The sequence below is a fragment of the Pelmatolapia mariae genome, linkage group LG14 (genome assembly GCF_036321145.2).
Source record: "Pelmatolapia mariae isolate MD_Pm_ZW linkage group LG14, Pm_UMD_F_2, whole genome shotgun sequence".
NCBI lineage: Eukaryota > Metazoa > Chordata > Actinopteri > Cichliformes > Cichlidae > Pelmatolapia > Pelmatolapia mariae.
The window spans coordinates 35,568,080-35,582,639 of record NC_086239.1 but is presented as its reverse complement, the minus strand read 5'-3'; the positions used below and the strand labels follow the sequence as shown (position 1 = coordinate 35,582,639).

General features: G+C 43.0%; 2 protein-coding genes across 3 annotated transcripts in view; one reads left to right on the top strand and one right to left on the bottom strand.

The window, feature by feature from the left end:
- Nucleotides 1-14,560, bottom strand: part of LOC135933758 (uncharacterized) — a 375,148-nt gene that overhangs the window by 177,262 nt on the left and 183,326 nt on the right. The gene's annotated exons all lie outside the window — the stretch shown is intronic.
- Nucleotides 1,401-14,056, top strand: LOC134640994 (pannexin-1-like). 2 transcript variants are annotated; one of them, XM_063493145.1, is made up of 8 exons: nucleotides 1,401-1,532; nucleotides 5,869-6,068; nucleotides 7,225-7,340; nucleotides 9,676-9,863; nucleotides 10,036-10,314; nucleotides 10,691-10,913; nucleotides 11,928-12,150; nucleotides 12,680-14,056. In XM_063493145.1, exons 2-8 carry the CDS (start codon nucleotides 5,888-5,890, stop codon nucleotides 12,757-12,759), a joined length of 1,290 nt encoding a protein of 429 aa, XP_063349215.1. In that variant the 5' UTR covers nucleotides 1,401-1,532; nucleotides 5,869-5,887; the 3' UTR covers nucleotides 12,760-14,056. The 2 variants fall into 2 exon arrangements, with proteins under 2 accessions (XP_063349215.1, XP_063349217.1); XM_063493147.1 differs by having other exon boundaries at nucleotides 5,866-6,068.

Here is a 14,560-nt window from a genome sequence, read left to right as displayed (position 1 = left end):
TGAAACCTTAAAGCTTGAAAGTATATATAAAAAAAAAAAAAAAGGTAGAGTACAACACAATCACTCATGTTTCCACTGCACTGCCAAGGCCGTTAGTCTCCACCAAACTGAACTTAGTGTGAGGCTACAGTCCTTCCAAAATGAGTCACAGAAGCAGGAGCTGTTTTAGCAAATGAAAGGAAAATGAGAACAAGAGGAGAGAAAGGCCGACTGACCCACTATTGAAACAGCAGCTCACGATGCATTCACACTTATGGAAAAAAGCTTAATTTTCCATCTGATATTAGCTACTTTAAAGCTTTTACTGAAGATATTTTTGTGCCCTAAATTTTTGTAGGTGAGGTGCTCTGATTTATGTACTCATACATTCTACGTGTAATTATTGATGAAGGGGTGGAAAAAAATGAATAAACTCTGTGAGGGCTCTTCAAACTTTGTACATTTGTGTCATGTACATCAGTTCTGCTGGGCATCCGTGTCTTAATCAGCAGCAGCAGGCCTGCAATTTAAAATGTAGTCTTTCACACTGCTTACTGAAGCAAACTGAAGCTCATTCTGCTCTCTACACACTAAAATCCCATCTAAACTTTCCAGCTGTCATGAGCAGGTTGTCTCAGCCTGGACCACTTTCTAAGTTGTAAAGAAACTCCTGGGGTGAATACGTTGTTTGAAGGGTGATTAAAAAGTCAACAACATCTTTTTATAATTACTTTTAAGGCAGAAAACAAACTTCAAACTCATTTTCATTTTTCATTAAAAACAACTTGACCTCTGACCTGGACCTTTGTAACAGCACTGGTCTGTATGCCTGCTGAGCATGCAGAGACTGTCTACAAAGTCCAGCACTGAAATACATCACAGATGGCTGCCCCAGCCTACTTCTTGCTCAGTGCTTGCTCATAAGGGGTCATTTGATTGTAGCGTGTACTCTGTATTATTGTAGGGTCTTTACCTTCATTATAAAGCACCTTGAGGCAACTGTTGAATAAATATCTTAAGAATCAACCAATAAACACAGTTTTAGTCATTTGCATGACTTCTGGAAACAGAAAGCAGACTACCCTCAGTTTCACGATCCCTCTGAGAGTGTATAAAAGTTAGTGCTGTATCCTCTGGATGAGCACCTAACTCTGATGTGTGTAGCCTGCAATAAATTTAAGATCAGTGACTATTTATATTTCAGTTAAAATACATTTTTTAAAAAAGAGAAAGAAAGAAAGATTTTTCAGCAGAGTTTGCTCGCCGTTTGACTCCCGAGCTACAAGTTACAAAATCCCGCGCTGCACTTGAAGGCAGCAACAGAGCAAAAAATTCTGAGCTGCCCGTGAAGGCATCATGAAGACGAACGGAAGGAGTTTTGAGTCTTACAGGAAGAGGATTGATTTCGAAAGTTGTTTTGTTCTATCTGTTGAATGCCTGGCGGCCACACCGCCGAGCAGCTGCGCTGGAAAGCACCTGAAGTGATTCCCGCTGCACACAGCCTCCACCGCGGCCATGACGCTTTGATACACACCTGACGGAAGCAGCAGCAGGTAAGCGCGGGTTTATGATGTGTGCCAGCTTTGAGTAAATCACAGCTTCGTTAAAAGTCACTCTACCGTCTGTTTATGCCGCTTCATCGCTGTTAGCCACCCCAGCCGTCGGGGGTGTCAAACTTGCGACCCGCCGGCCAGAACCGGCCTCTGAAGTATCGTTTTCGGTCCACCGGCGGTTTTTAAAGTGTGAAAGTGGAAGTAAAATTATTAATAAGTCCATATTTTTCATTATGGTGATGCATTACAGAGGAGGGAACGTGTCTGGAAGGTTGGAAGTATTGTTAGATGGAGACAAACAGGTCAAAAATCATAAAGAGATTAAAAAAAACAGCAACAACTTTGTTTAGATACAAAAACTATACATTTAAAGGTTTTCTGTCCTTCCTCTGTGACATTAACTATCTATCTATGGCTTTATAAGGTACACTTTTCCATCTGTTCAATGTCAATCACATGGCAGCAGCTCAGTGCATTTGGACATGTACCAGCTGATTTTCAAACGGCATCAGAATGGGGACTTAAAAGTGACTTAAGTGACTTTGAAGGTGGCATGGTTGTTGCTACCAGACAGGTGGGTCTGAGTGTTTCAGAGAGTGGTCAGAAAATGAGAAGATATCCAGTGAGCGGCAGTTTTTGGAGTAAAGTGGTCTCGCTGATGGCAGAGGAGAATGGTTGGATTGCTTTGAGCTGATATGGAGGTAACAGTAACTCAAACAATAGACACGTGCTACAGCCAAGATAACACAGAAGCACATCTCTGAATGCACAGCGCGTCAGAGCGCGCAGCAGATGGGCTGCAGGACCAGACCACAACCACTGAGTATTTTTGGTGCATCGCTGTTGCTTCAGTTTCCTGTTCTCAGCTAAGACGACAGTTCACACGGGGCACCAACGTTAAACAACAGAAGGCTGGAAGAAGTGAGTGTCAGTTTCTGCTGTGGGTTTCAGATGGTCGGGTCAGAATTTGGCATAAAGAACAGTATGGATCCTGCCTTGTGTCAGCAGTTCAGGCTGCTGCTGGTGTGATGGTGTGAGGGATATTTTCTTGGCACCAACTGAGCATCACCCACACACTACAGCTACCTGAGTGTTGCTGCTGACCACACCCACCCCTTCATGACCACAGTGTTACCTTCATTTTTTCAAGCTCTTAAGACATGAGGCAGGAAACAAACTACAACCTCATTTGTATTTTTTAAAAAGTGCCATGAAGATTGACATGAGGTTTTGTAACACTGTCATTAACGTCAGGTATATTTAGCCTGATAAAACTTACTTCCCAAGTACAACAATTCATGGCACGTTAAAGTACTCTTCTTGTATTTTCTAATTCTGCTTCTTTAAGCTTAAAAATCCAAACCTTTGGAGGGACGTGTGTTATTATGCAGTCGTCTTTCCCACTTCAGATCAGGTCGGGTCTCCTGAACTAAAACATGTTTGACGCTCCGGAGTCGCGTAGTCAGCCCATCCCATCTTTGAGAATAATGAAGACTTTGCATTAAAAATGAAAAAAGCAAACAAAGCAGGCCGATGATGTCGTGAGAAGATGATCACGAGGGGTTTTGAAATCCTTCTTTATTAAAATCAGGCTTCGCGTTACTCCACGAGTCTGAGGTTGCACAGCTGAGGAGCAGCGGCGCTGGTGGCTGAAGTGGCCGGTACCTCATGACTCATAGTGACTAATCTTAGTCTTTGTTCATGACGTGACGCTGTGGATAATAACCCGTGAGGCTCCAGGCTTTAACAGCAGGTGATTTTAAAGAGCACTGTGCTGTTATGTTAATGACTACAGAACAAAAGTTCTCAGCTTAACCAGACTTTCAAGAAATGCTCATGATGAATATTTAGATCAGGTCACAAATATTTGCTGAGAAGTTGGTGTACCTGTCAGACACTGTGCTGACGGCACATGAGATCCCGTGACCTGCGTGTTCTTCAGCACCAATTTACCCCATTACAATATTCGGTTACTGCTCAATTTTTACATGTGAAGGGGTCAAATACACAAACTGCAGAGAAAAATGTCCGACCAACGCTTTCCTGAGGTTCTTTAAAGAACAGTCATTAACCTCCTAAGACCTGAGCTCTTCCACGGCATGCATTTTTAATTTCTCTTTGATATTTGGGCATATTGGGACCTGATGAATGTAAAAACAAAGAATTACCAGATTTTTGTTTTTTTTACCTAATTTTTGTTTCTAAGAAAAATGAGAGCCACATATGAGGATATTCATTTAAAATTTCGATAGAACAGTTGCGGTATAATGTCCTCGTAAGTGGATATCAGGCCCTTGTAGAGCAAGATTTAGTATTTTGGTCTAAATAACCCAAAATGTGATGTCCACATATGTGGAGGTCAGGTCCCAGGAGGATAAAACTGTGAAGCAGAGTCTCTCCAGACTCCAAACAGGCCTTTGAGGAGGAAAACTGTGGATGTAAGAAGGACTGGCACACACGGTGAAGACAAAGAGGCTGTGTTGCTTTACTTAACAGAAGTCTGTATGTTTTCCTGCTATTTTTGACCCTTTGACAAGTGAAACTGTGTGCGAGCTTCAGTTTATTAAGAGGAAATTGTTGAAATATTTGTTCAGTAGAGCAAAATGAAACCAATATCCCTGTAGGGCAGTTTGCTTTACAGACAGAACTCGTACCAAACACACTACAAGATCCAGAAAACGTCTGCTGTCACCGTGAATCATGGAGGAAAACATCGACAGGACTGTCAGTGTCTCTGAGTGCCGGCTTTAAGAGCTGAACGTGAAAACGATGCTGAGGGTCTGAAGTGATGCTCACAGCTGAGCCTCGTTCCATAAACATGTTGAATGTACGCCGAAGGTCACTCGGAGTGGCACAGCCTGACTGTTTCAGCCTGTTTAATGCTTTTCTAAAGTTAATAAAATAAAAAATAAAGGTGCCGGGCCCAAAGATGGAAGATTGAGTTCAGAGGGTCGGCGTCAATAAAACCCTGTCCAGCAGTTTCTCACCCTGCACTGGATCCCCTCAGGGATCGATCGTCAGAGCCGTCGTGGACCAGGAGTTGTCCTAAAGTATGCTGACAGCTCGCTAATTGTGAGTCTTCTGCAGGAAGTGGAGCAGGAACGTGGCCCTGAACTTCACTAAGTGGTGTGAGCAGTTTTTCCTCCAAAGACCAAAGAAATGTCCAGTGAGGAGGCTCCTTCATCCTCTCCCTGCGCACATTTCGGTTCATGTGAACCAGCAGCTCGAAATAATCGAGACAAGAAGTCAAAGTTTGATTTAAATACAGACACTTTAGATAAAACGGTAGATCAGCTGTGGTTTACCTTTCATTTTTAGCAGGTATTCTCAGTACTGCAGATGGAGCGTGTCCTTTCTGTCTGCGATGATTTTCTGTTCCCATAGATTATCCCAACTTTAATCTCTGTGACTCTGAGTAATAATAGAATTTACACAAATTATCTGAAGGCATGAATCTGAATCTGCTACATGACTGGCTAATTTGCACGAATACACATGGAGCAGTGATCCTAATAAAGTGCTCACAGAGTGAACACTAACAAACAGGAGAAAGTGGAGTTAAAGAAAGCTGCTGTTGGTGAACAAAATGAGCAAAACCTCATTATGGAATCTGGAATGTCTAATTAAAGAATAATACAGGTTATTATGTTAGTGCATTATTTAATTATGGCTGCGTTAGAGCGATATTAGGCAGCGAGCTGGGAAATTAAGTAGCTGCTGTAACAGGACACGTTCACCTCGTGTGCTGCTTTGCATCGCTCAAATTAAATTTGCCTGGCAAAAAGGCGACGGGAACTCGGGGAACATGTCAGAGCCGTGCAAACTCGATTTAATATAATATATAAAGGCCATTTTCACAGTTACAGGCCCTCGAGGTGCACAGGTGTGGGTTGAAATTTGACAGTTTTTAATTCGTAGTTTCGAAGCATATTTCACACCCTCGTAACTTCAGAAGTACAACAGGTAGCCACATAAAAACAAGCCCACACTCAGTGTCTCAGTGTAAAGCCAAAAATATTTTGTTCCGAGCAAATTTTTCTGTAACCAACTTTGATCATTAATATCGCAGGATATGTCAAAGTTTCTGAATATCTGCTGTATTTCTAAAGACATTAGTGCCCAAAAATACTGGAAAACATTTGTTAAAATGCATCAGATTTAAGCCAAACGTATTCATAGTATGAAGGTAAAACAACCAAAGTCATGGCACAGAGCGAGCTGATTCTGCGGGGTCAGCTGGAAACTTTGATCAGATCTGATTGATTTTTAATGTGACACGTTCGTATTGTCTCTGTGAAACGTGCCAACGGAGATGCTTGTTGATTTGTGTCAGCAGGTAAGAGCAGAGCATAGACATGGCCATTGCACACGTGGCTACAGAGTACGTGTTCAGCGACTTTCTGCTGAAGGACCCGAACCAGGCTCGATACCGCAACGTTCGAACGGAGCTCGCCGTGGACAAGATCGTGACCTGCGTGGCCGTGGGCCTTCCCCTCCTCCTCATCTCTCTGGCCTTCGCTCAGGAGGTCTCAGTCGGTGAGTGAAGCCGGGGAACGAGCAAAGTTGGCTCCATGACGCAGGTGACTGTGTGATAGTTAAATGTTAGGTGGTAATCTCACTTTTTTTAAAAATCTTGATGGAAAACACGATGAAGAATTCATCAGAACTCACAGAATCCAGCCTGAATAGCCTTTAAGAGACTCCAGCTGCACATCTGTACGCGCCACTGTCATATTTTTAATCATAGAAACATTTTTGTCAGTTTTCTTCTCCTAAAGCTTTTCATTTATTCATTTTCTGTAATTTTCCACTTCTAATCACTGCCCCGTGATGTTTTTCAGTGCGTGTCGGCTAACAGACGGTTCTACCCTTTTCATAAATATCTTCTCATTAAAACACTTCCATTTCCTCTGACACTGCTTCTGCTTACATGTGGCCGTTTTTCTGTCCTCGCTTCTTGTTTTTACCTGCAGTTTTTCTTCCATGCTGCTCTTAAATTTGTCCGTACTTTGGTGGCAGATCCAGAAATTATGTTCATAGGTAAAGGAAACGGCACAGGTGTGATAAACACAGACAGATTGGTTTATAAAAAGATTTCCTGTATAAAATATGAGGTCAGTTGGGCTTTTTAGGCACTCGGGTAGCTTAGTTCCTCGGATCTTGTCTGTGTGGGTCTAAAGTGGTCTAAAGATCTGAACTTGGAACCAGTCCACATGTCTAGGTGTCCATCGGGAAGATGCTAAACTCCAGGTGTGTTTGAATTAGTCTTATAGCAGCATGAAAACACAAGTTTCAGACAAACAACAAATGAATGTTTAAAAAAGATGAAAGAACCTACAGAACGCCTTTTATTCATCGCCTGGCATTTCTGACAGAACGTCTTCTGAACCAACCAGCCGGCATCTCTAACGCCATGTGACTGATGTTTTCTTCAATTTTATTCACAGTCATGTTTAAACAGCCTTACAGTCTTAACTCGAACCTGTACGAGCCCTGTCTGGGTCACTTCATTCTGTGAGAAATCTTTCTAAGAAATCCACTCAACCACAGACAGATCTGGTCTTGCAAGAATCCTGATCTGTTTACAGGAAGTAGACTGTGGACTGAAGGTTATGCCGTGTCACTCGTGTGGACTTGTGTTGATTCTGACCCTGCTGCTGGGGCTTATTTCATGTCTCCATGTTTCTCTCAGGTACTCAGATCAGCTGCTTTGCTCCGACTAACTTCTCATGGAGGCAGGCAGCTTATGTGGACTCCTTCTGCTGGGCGGCCGTGCACACACAGACTCTACCTCTGTGGCTGCACAAGGTACACACACACACAGTGTTACAGTTACTGAAAAGGTTTAAGCCATCTTAATCTTGCTGTGTTTGATTCAGAGTGAAGGGAAAGCTTTCTGGCGTTCACAGGCAGCCTCGGGTTTGTGATTTCAGGGTGTGGTTCGGATATTTTTAGTAGGGTGCATTCTGAGGACTGTAATGGGCGTGCATGTTTCTTCACATACCTACAACGATCTTTCTATAATGACACCGGATCAACCTGCACAAGAAATCCGATGTTCAAACAGCTGATCGTTGCCAAAAGCACAGTTAACCCTCAGAGCTTTGCTTTCTGCCTTTCAGCTCATTCTGTCGGGTTTGAAACGTGAGTCTGCTCTACCAGTCCTCTTCATGGTTCAGGTTTTTGCCGTTAATGAGAAAGGGCATGCCTAGAGCTGGGCGATATAAGATTTTTTCATATCACGATATGTTTTTTCATTTCTGGCGATAACGATATATATCACGATATAAGCCAAATAACTATATTTGTAAGATTTAAATGTGCCGTTGCTCACAAGTAAAATGTGAAATAATTAGCAGCTTGTTTTAATTTAAATATTTATTTCCCATAATAAGTTCAACAGGGTAGATGTACTTAAGGAACATGAAACTTCAGTTTCAGATAAATAAAGGCAAATATTGCAAACTACACAAAAGGCAGCCGCTAAAGCGTTTAAGTTTCAAAATAGAACAAACAAAACAGACTACTAAATTGTCAATTCCACTTAGAAACAAAATTTTAATTCTAAAAATAAATCTTAGTTTGTTTTACAGAAGAACAGACAAAATTGACTAACTTTTGTCAATATCAAATAAACTGAGAACTAAAAGGAAATTCTCAATCTCTCCTTGTTGTATAGCTTAGCTTTTCAAACAGTTTTGACAGTGACTTTAGTCTGACAAAAGCCGAATGACGAATTAGCGCTTTCAGTCAGAGATTGAGCATGCACCGGTTTATTGTATTTCCAGACTTGCTTTCGGCACAATTTACAGTGCGCGCTACTCTGTTTTTTGTCAGACTTGAAATAGCCGAAATACCTTCACACTACGGAACTTCTATGGCCCTTCCGTTCGACAATCTCTCCGGCATTGGAACCATCATCTCTTTTCTCTTCGGTAACCTTCGCTCACGCTCTCCGTTGATTTTTCTCTAGTCGGCACACTCATTTCCTCCATTACCGGGGCGGCACGGCGGCTGGCTGCTTCCCAAGCAAATACACATGTGCGGCTTGGCATTTGTGCTGTACGTAACAAGTCACGTAACGTGACGCTGCGGCTGTGATTGGTTCGGCTCTGCGCTACTTAATTTGGATTGGCTGTTCTTCTTTCTTTTTTTTTAAGAGGACAAGAGAGATGAGGCCTATCGCAATAGTTTAATTTTTCTATCGAGAAAAAGTTATTTCGCAATACATATCGTTATCGTTCTATCGCCCAGCTCTAATTCACCTTATTTTTGGAGACTATGTGGAGGCATCCACATAAAATTGTCAGGTCTTAAAAAGGCCACATTTTACACCCAATCCAAGTGATCTGTCTGTGATCTGTATGTCATAGTTTGAATATCAAAATGGAACCATATTAATATCTGTCACATAAAGAACAGAAACAAGCTCTGGCACTCAATATAAGAGCATCAATAAACAAAAAGGCGAGTTTTGAGAAGTCTCTTAAATGTTTCATAAAAAGGTCGATGTGAAGCTCAGAGCCTTCAGCCCACAGTGAAGGCTTTGTGCCCAGAGGCGTGGAGGTTGGCGAGGGATAGAAAGCAGACCCGTGGTTGGGTGCAGCAGGTCAGAGGGGTGCTGAGGGGTCAGTGGAGATTTATGAGGGTGGGGGTGATATGTGCCCAGAGCTAAGAGCCTGTTAGAAGCCTAGCGGCCAAGGTTTGGACGGAGTGGAGATCTTTCAGGGCTTTGGTGGAAATCCCACTGCAGTAATCGGGCCAGGTGGCTGAGGGTCTCTGCTACAGAGCCAGAGAGAAGAGATGTTCATTTAAGTTTATTCACTATCTGTTTAATTTCTTAAAGCACTTGTAAACTTTATGGTTTATGATGTGAGATACTACTGTACAGTAAGACCGGAGAACTGAACACACACACACTCCCTCATATCTCTATGAAAGTGAAACTGTTATCTCTGTCTGTTTCATCAGGCATTAGTTTATCAAACCAAACACCAGCATAACAGCAGCCTCGGTGTCAGTGTGTCAGCTGTCCACACCTTTCTTTTATCAGCAGTTGTATTTGTGGAAACGTCACCGCTAATATGATTGTTTATGTCTTATTTAAAGCTCTGCTGCCTCCTCTCCTGTGTCCTCTCTCCAGTTCTTTCCTTACATCCTGCTGCTGGTGGCCGTGCTCATGTACGCCCCGGCGTTGTTCTGGAGATTTTGCGCTGCGCCGCTCCTGCAGTCTGACCTCGCCTTCATCATGGAGGAGCTGGACCGCTGTTATAACCGTGCCGTCACTCTGGCCAAACGGATGGCGACAGCGGAGCAGCCGTCCGCTGACAGGTACAGCATTTTACAGTCAACAGGGTGGGAAGGATGCACTTCATTGTTTGGGAACATGGCAAAAAGCTTCCAATCAGTGGAATAACTGTTGCATCCACTGGTCTGTCTGTGTGTTTACCAGCAAATCCATAAAGAGCCAGCACAACCTCACTTTAATCTGCTCTTTCCACAGTGATCCCACCGAGGGCTGCTTCCATTACCCAATGGTGGAGAAGTTCTTGATGACCAAGCGCTGCTCACGGAAGCTGATCTTTTACTACCTCCTGTGCCGCGCTCTGACTCTGCTCACCCTGCTCTGCGCCTGCGTCTACCTGGGCTACTACCTCCGCCTGGCCTCCACTACAGACGACTTCGGCTGCAAGCTGCGTGTCGGCCTGCTCGAGTCAGACACCGGCGTCCCCGACAGGGTGCAGTGTAAGCTTATCGCTGTGGGAGTCTTCTCCTTGCTGAGGTATTTTCCTGAGCTTTGCATTGAAGAGTTGATACATCAAAAATCAGAATAAGCTTTGATTTGTGCTTTACAAACAAGTTTACCTGTGGTGCAATGATTAGATCTGAACTCTTTAGCTTTTGAGAATAGTAAAAACTGAAATTCATTAAACTGGGGATGGCAGACTGCAAGTACCCGGCAGGGGGTTAAAAAAAGTGGCATAAATTCAGTTCCTCTAACGCCCACTAGAGGCTGGCTCCAAAAAGTGAGTCAGTCTCCAAAAGACACATTTTTGACACATTTCATTGGATAAAAATAATTATATTGTTGCCGTTATGCCAGTAGGTTGGTCTTTTGGGATACTTAAGGCCTCCATCTCTCTGATTACTCTTCTCAGCTTTGTAAACTTGATCGTCTTTGCCACGTTGATCCCAGTTGTGATCTACGCCAGTCTGCGTCCCCTCTACTGCTATGGCCACGCCCACTTCCTCGAAACCTACCAATCACTGCCCACTGTGAGCGTCCTGCCCAAACCCGGTGGCCAATGTGATGATCTCTCGCTCTACCTGCTCCTACTGGAGGAGAACATCAGTGAACTGAAATCCTACAAATATATGAAGGTGTGTATTTTAAAGCATCAGAAATGACAAACGGCCGAACTTTGTCAGCATTGAAAACATTTTGGTCTGTGTTTAAGTGAAGTTGTTTGACCATTAAATCAAATCATTCGTACATGAGAAACCAGATCCTTCTGTTGTGTTTGGATTAGTCACGTTGACCCGATTTCCCTCTTTATGTCCCATTCTCCCATTTCATGTATTGAGATAAAATCCCACATTCTGATTGGCTTAAATAGATGTTGCACAAGAAACTCGGGGCTAAAAAAAAGGCATTTTGGCTCTCTGAATATGTGAGCATATGAATGAGAACATGAAACCAAACATCATCCTTTTATGCCTGTTAGAAGAAAACAAAGTGCACATGACTCCTTCACATGTTAAATGCCAAACCTCTCCCAGTCTACCCTTCATCGTCAGAAACTGTCCCACATAAGCATGCTCTTTGTCCTACATGTGGTTTGGTAACTCTAATACTGGGGAAAAAAAACATCTCAGAAAGTTGTTTCAGTTCATCTGGATGGAACATTTTCAGTGTGAGAAGCGTTTTGATCACTGAGTCTCAGCAGACCTTATAAACAGTATTATAAGAGTGTGACTTTTATCATCCACAGTGCCGTGATCCATTCCCTGTGAATAGCCCACATGACCACTGACCATTAATGATGACGCTCTTGTGGTTCATTGTTATGTAATCGCACTGGTTTCTATGGTTACGCAACGTTAGTGTTTATAAGGTTGTGGAAACGTGCGGCCAGTTGAGGCGCGGATGAGTGAAGACACATTTCTCCCACTGAAAGTGTTGTGCAGGTCCAGAGAATCAACTTTGTGGTTATTGGACATGCATGAACACATAAAAAAGTACTGCAAACTGAATTGGAGGCAGATTTTTAGCTTTCTTCATATATGCACTTGTGTTGTTTTGTTGTGGTGTTCCTGCAGCCCTGCCGGGTTTAAATAAAGCATGTTTTAGTATCATACATGGTGCGTTTCTTCCCTGACGATTTCTGGCCGTAGGTGTTGGAGATGTTGAGGAGACGAGGCGAGCACGCCGGAGAAAGCTTCGACCCCATGGGCCTGCTGCAGAATCTCTGCCTGGTGAAGATGGACAACGTAGACGGGTTGAAACCCACCGGTGCTTCAGCGATGCCTGATAATGACGCGGATGCTCCCGAGGACATCCGCGAGGGTCCAAATTCGTCCAAAGAAAACGGCAGCAAGACGGAAACAGAGATGAAAGGTGAGAAAAGAAACAGCTTTGAAATCTCACGGGAGGAGTGGGTGCTCTCGTATGGTCTGACATCACAGTGGTGTTTATTTACCAGAGGGACGGAGAAGCAACAGACTGCAGGTTCTGAGGAGATGATGGTGACTTTTAGCTTCAACCAGCAGAACCAGTTCCCTGCGATTGCAGAATATGAATAACAGCTGCAGTTTCAAGGCTTCAGCCTCAGGTTTAATATTAAAGTTGCTACAAATCTGGAAAAATAAGTTCCCACTCGAGCCCCTCAGAATCTGGCAGAGAAGTCTGATATTCTTCAATGACCCAGTCAGTGCCTGATCTCTTATTAAATACTAAATTGTAAGTCGTGAACAGTTGACGCAGCATTTTCATAGACTTTGAATTAAAAGACGTTCGGTGTCGATTTATATAAAACCCAAAGTGTTGTATATGTTGGGAAACACTGTGAACTCTGTTTTTACAAACCTCTACAGACAAGTTTTCAGGTCCATTTCAGTAACAGACGGGCTTATTTGTGTGTTTTTAGAGCTCAGACCTCTGTTGAAAGAGAACAGCGATGCAGCAGGAAGCAGCGACGGAGGCGTTCTCCGACAGAGACCGATGTGATGATTCAGCGTGGGATTAACAAACTCAGACTTTCAATCGTTTTCTTCAGAGGAGAGAGGATGGAAAGTTTGTTTTTTTTGTCTGTCCGGTAGATCGTGGAATAATGGCAGGATGCTGGAGGATGATTGGCTAAAACTCCTGATGGTACTGATTTCGACTTTCTCTGAATTTTTTTTTTAAGGACAATTTCAAACACTACAATCCTGAAAGCTTAACTTGGATTTTTACATTTTGTGACACACAATCACTGAATATGGAGCTCCTGAAAGGTCGCACTGGGAACATCTTTCCTCCTGACGATGCTTTTATATTCCCGCTGTCGTGTTTTGGTCCAGCCTTCGTGTATTATGTAATGTATGCATTGATCATTTACACAGCCACTTCCTGCATGCAGAACTGTATAAAAACATCTGTTTATAAAAACACTGTGACCCGGTTCCACCTCTGCTGCCTCAGTCGCCCTTATCCGCTCCCTGTGAGAATCTAGCTTCCTGCAGGGTCGTTCATTAGGCTTTTTATGCATAAACAAAGCAGGGAATCAGAGCAATGTAAGGTTGTTTTCTTTCTGTTTTACATTTACGGTTCTCGCTCTATCTGCTGAAAAATCTCCCAGGACTTCATCAATAAGCCAAAAAATAAACCTGAATAACCTCAATGACCGATTCAGACTTTAAAATATATATATATATATATATATATATATATTCTTTTTTTGGCCTTTGCTGTGTCTCAGTGTTTACACAGGCTTACTGCATGGAACGTCTTCATGGACGTAGTGTCAGAGTCTGATACACCTGCGACTTGGGCCACAAAAACACTTCTAGTTGTCTGTGTGAAAACAGCCTTCAATGACCTCGGTAAACACTCTCCTGATGACCTTGTGAGCTCAGCTGCAAGGTTCAGGCTATATTTAATAAAACGTGAAGTTCTTTTTGTAAATTATGATCGTTTATCCTGTTGACTTGTCAGTCTCGAGTCGTGACACAGTCAGTTCTGGTCCTAACCGATCACGTCGTGTTTCAAAAACACCCAGATAGCAGCGATCTAAAACACTTGACACTAACCAGGGGTGACATTTATTTACAGTCATTTCAGGAGCTCCGTATGGTTCCATGAATATCAGACAAAAGTTTACCCTCCAGTCAGGGTCTCGTTCATGAGTGAGAGAAGAAGGGAGCGTCTGTGGAGACCTGAGCGTGGAATCTTTTCCACCCTCACCGTGACCGAAGTGATGAGCTTCCTCTTCCTTTAGAGACTGGACGAGGCGCTCAGAGGAGAGTCGCTCCTCCTCCTGCCACTAAAACTGCTTTTAAAGTCAATATTGTCAGACTGATTGTTCCTGCACGCTGCCTTAGTGGGAGAACGAGTTTTTCATGCGATTGTCTATCACATTTCAAGACAACGTTAGCGCTTTAAAGTAAAATAAAAATGAAACTGGAATCATTAAAAGGTAGCTATGAACATGCAGTCCCAGCATTTGTTCAGGGTTTGGCTCCCCAGACTGATTTCCTGCTTAGGAACTGAACGTTTTTCTCATGTGTGGATGTGATTAAACTGTCCTTTGCATGTCAAGCTACAAGAAAAAGAGGTACGACTGCATGAAGCTTGGTTTTGTGTACATAATTTTAAGGTTACGAGGTTTTCTTTGGATTATTTACGTCTATGTTAAACAAAGTCAGGTTTTAGGTTTTATCGCTCTGAGAGAACTCATGTAAATCTCTCAGATGTTCAAAAGTCTTGATCTGGAAATCAACTCGTCGTGTCTGCTGGGGGATCTCAGGGATAAAATCCTCTCACTGGA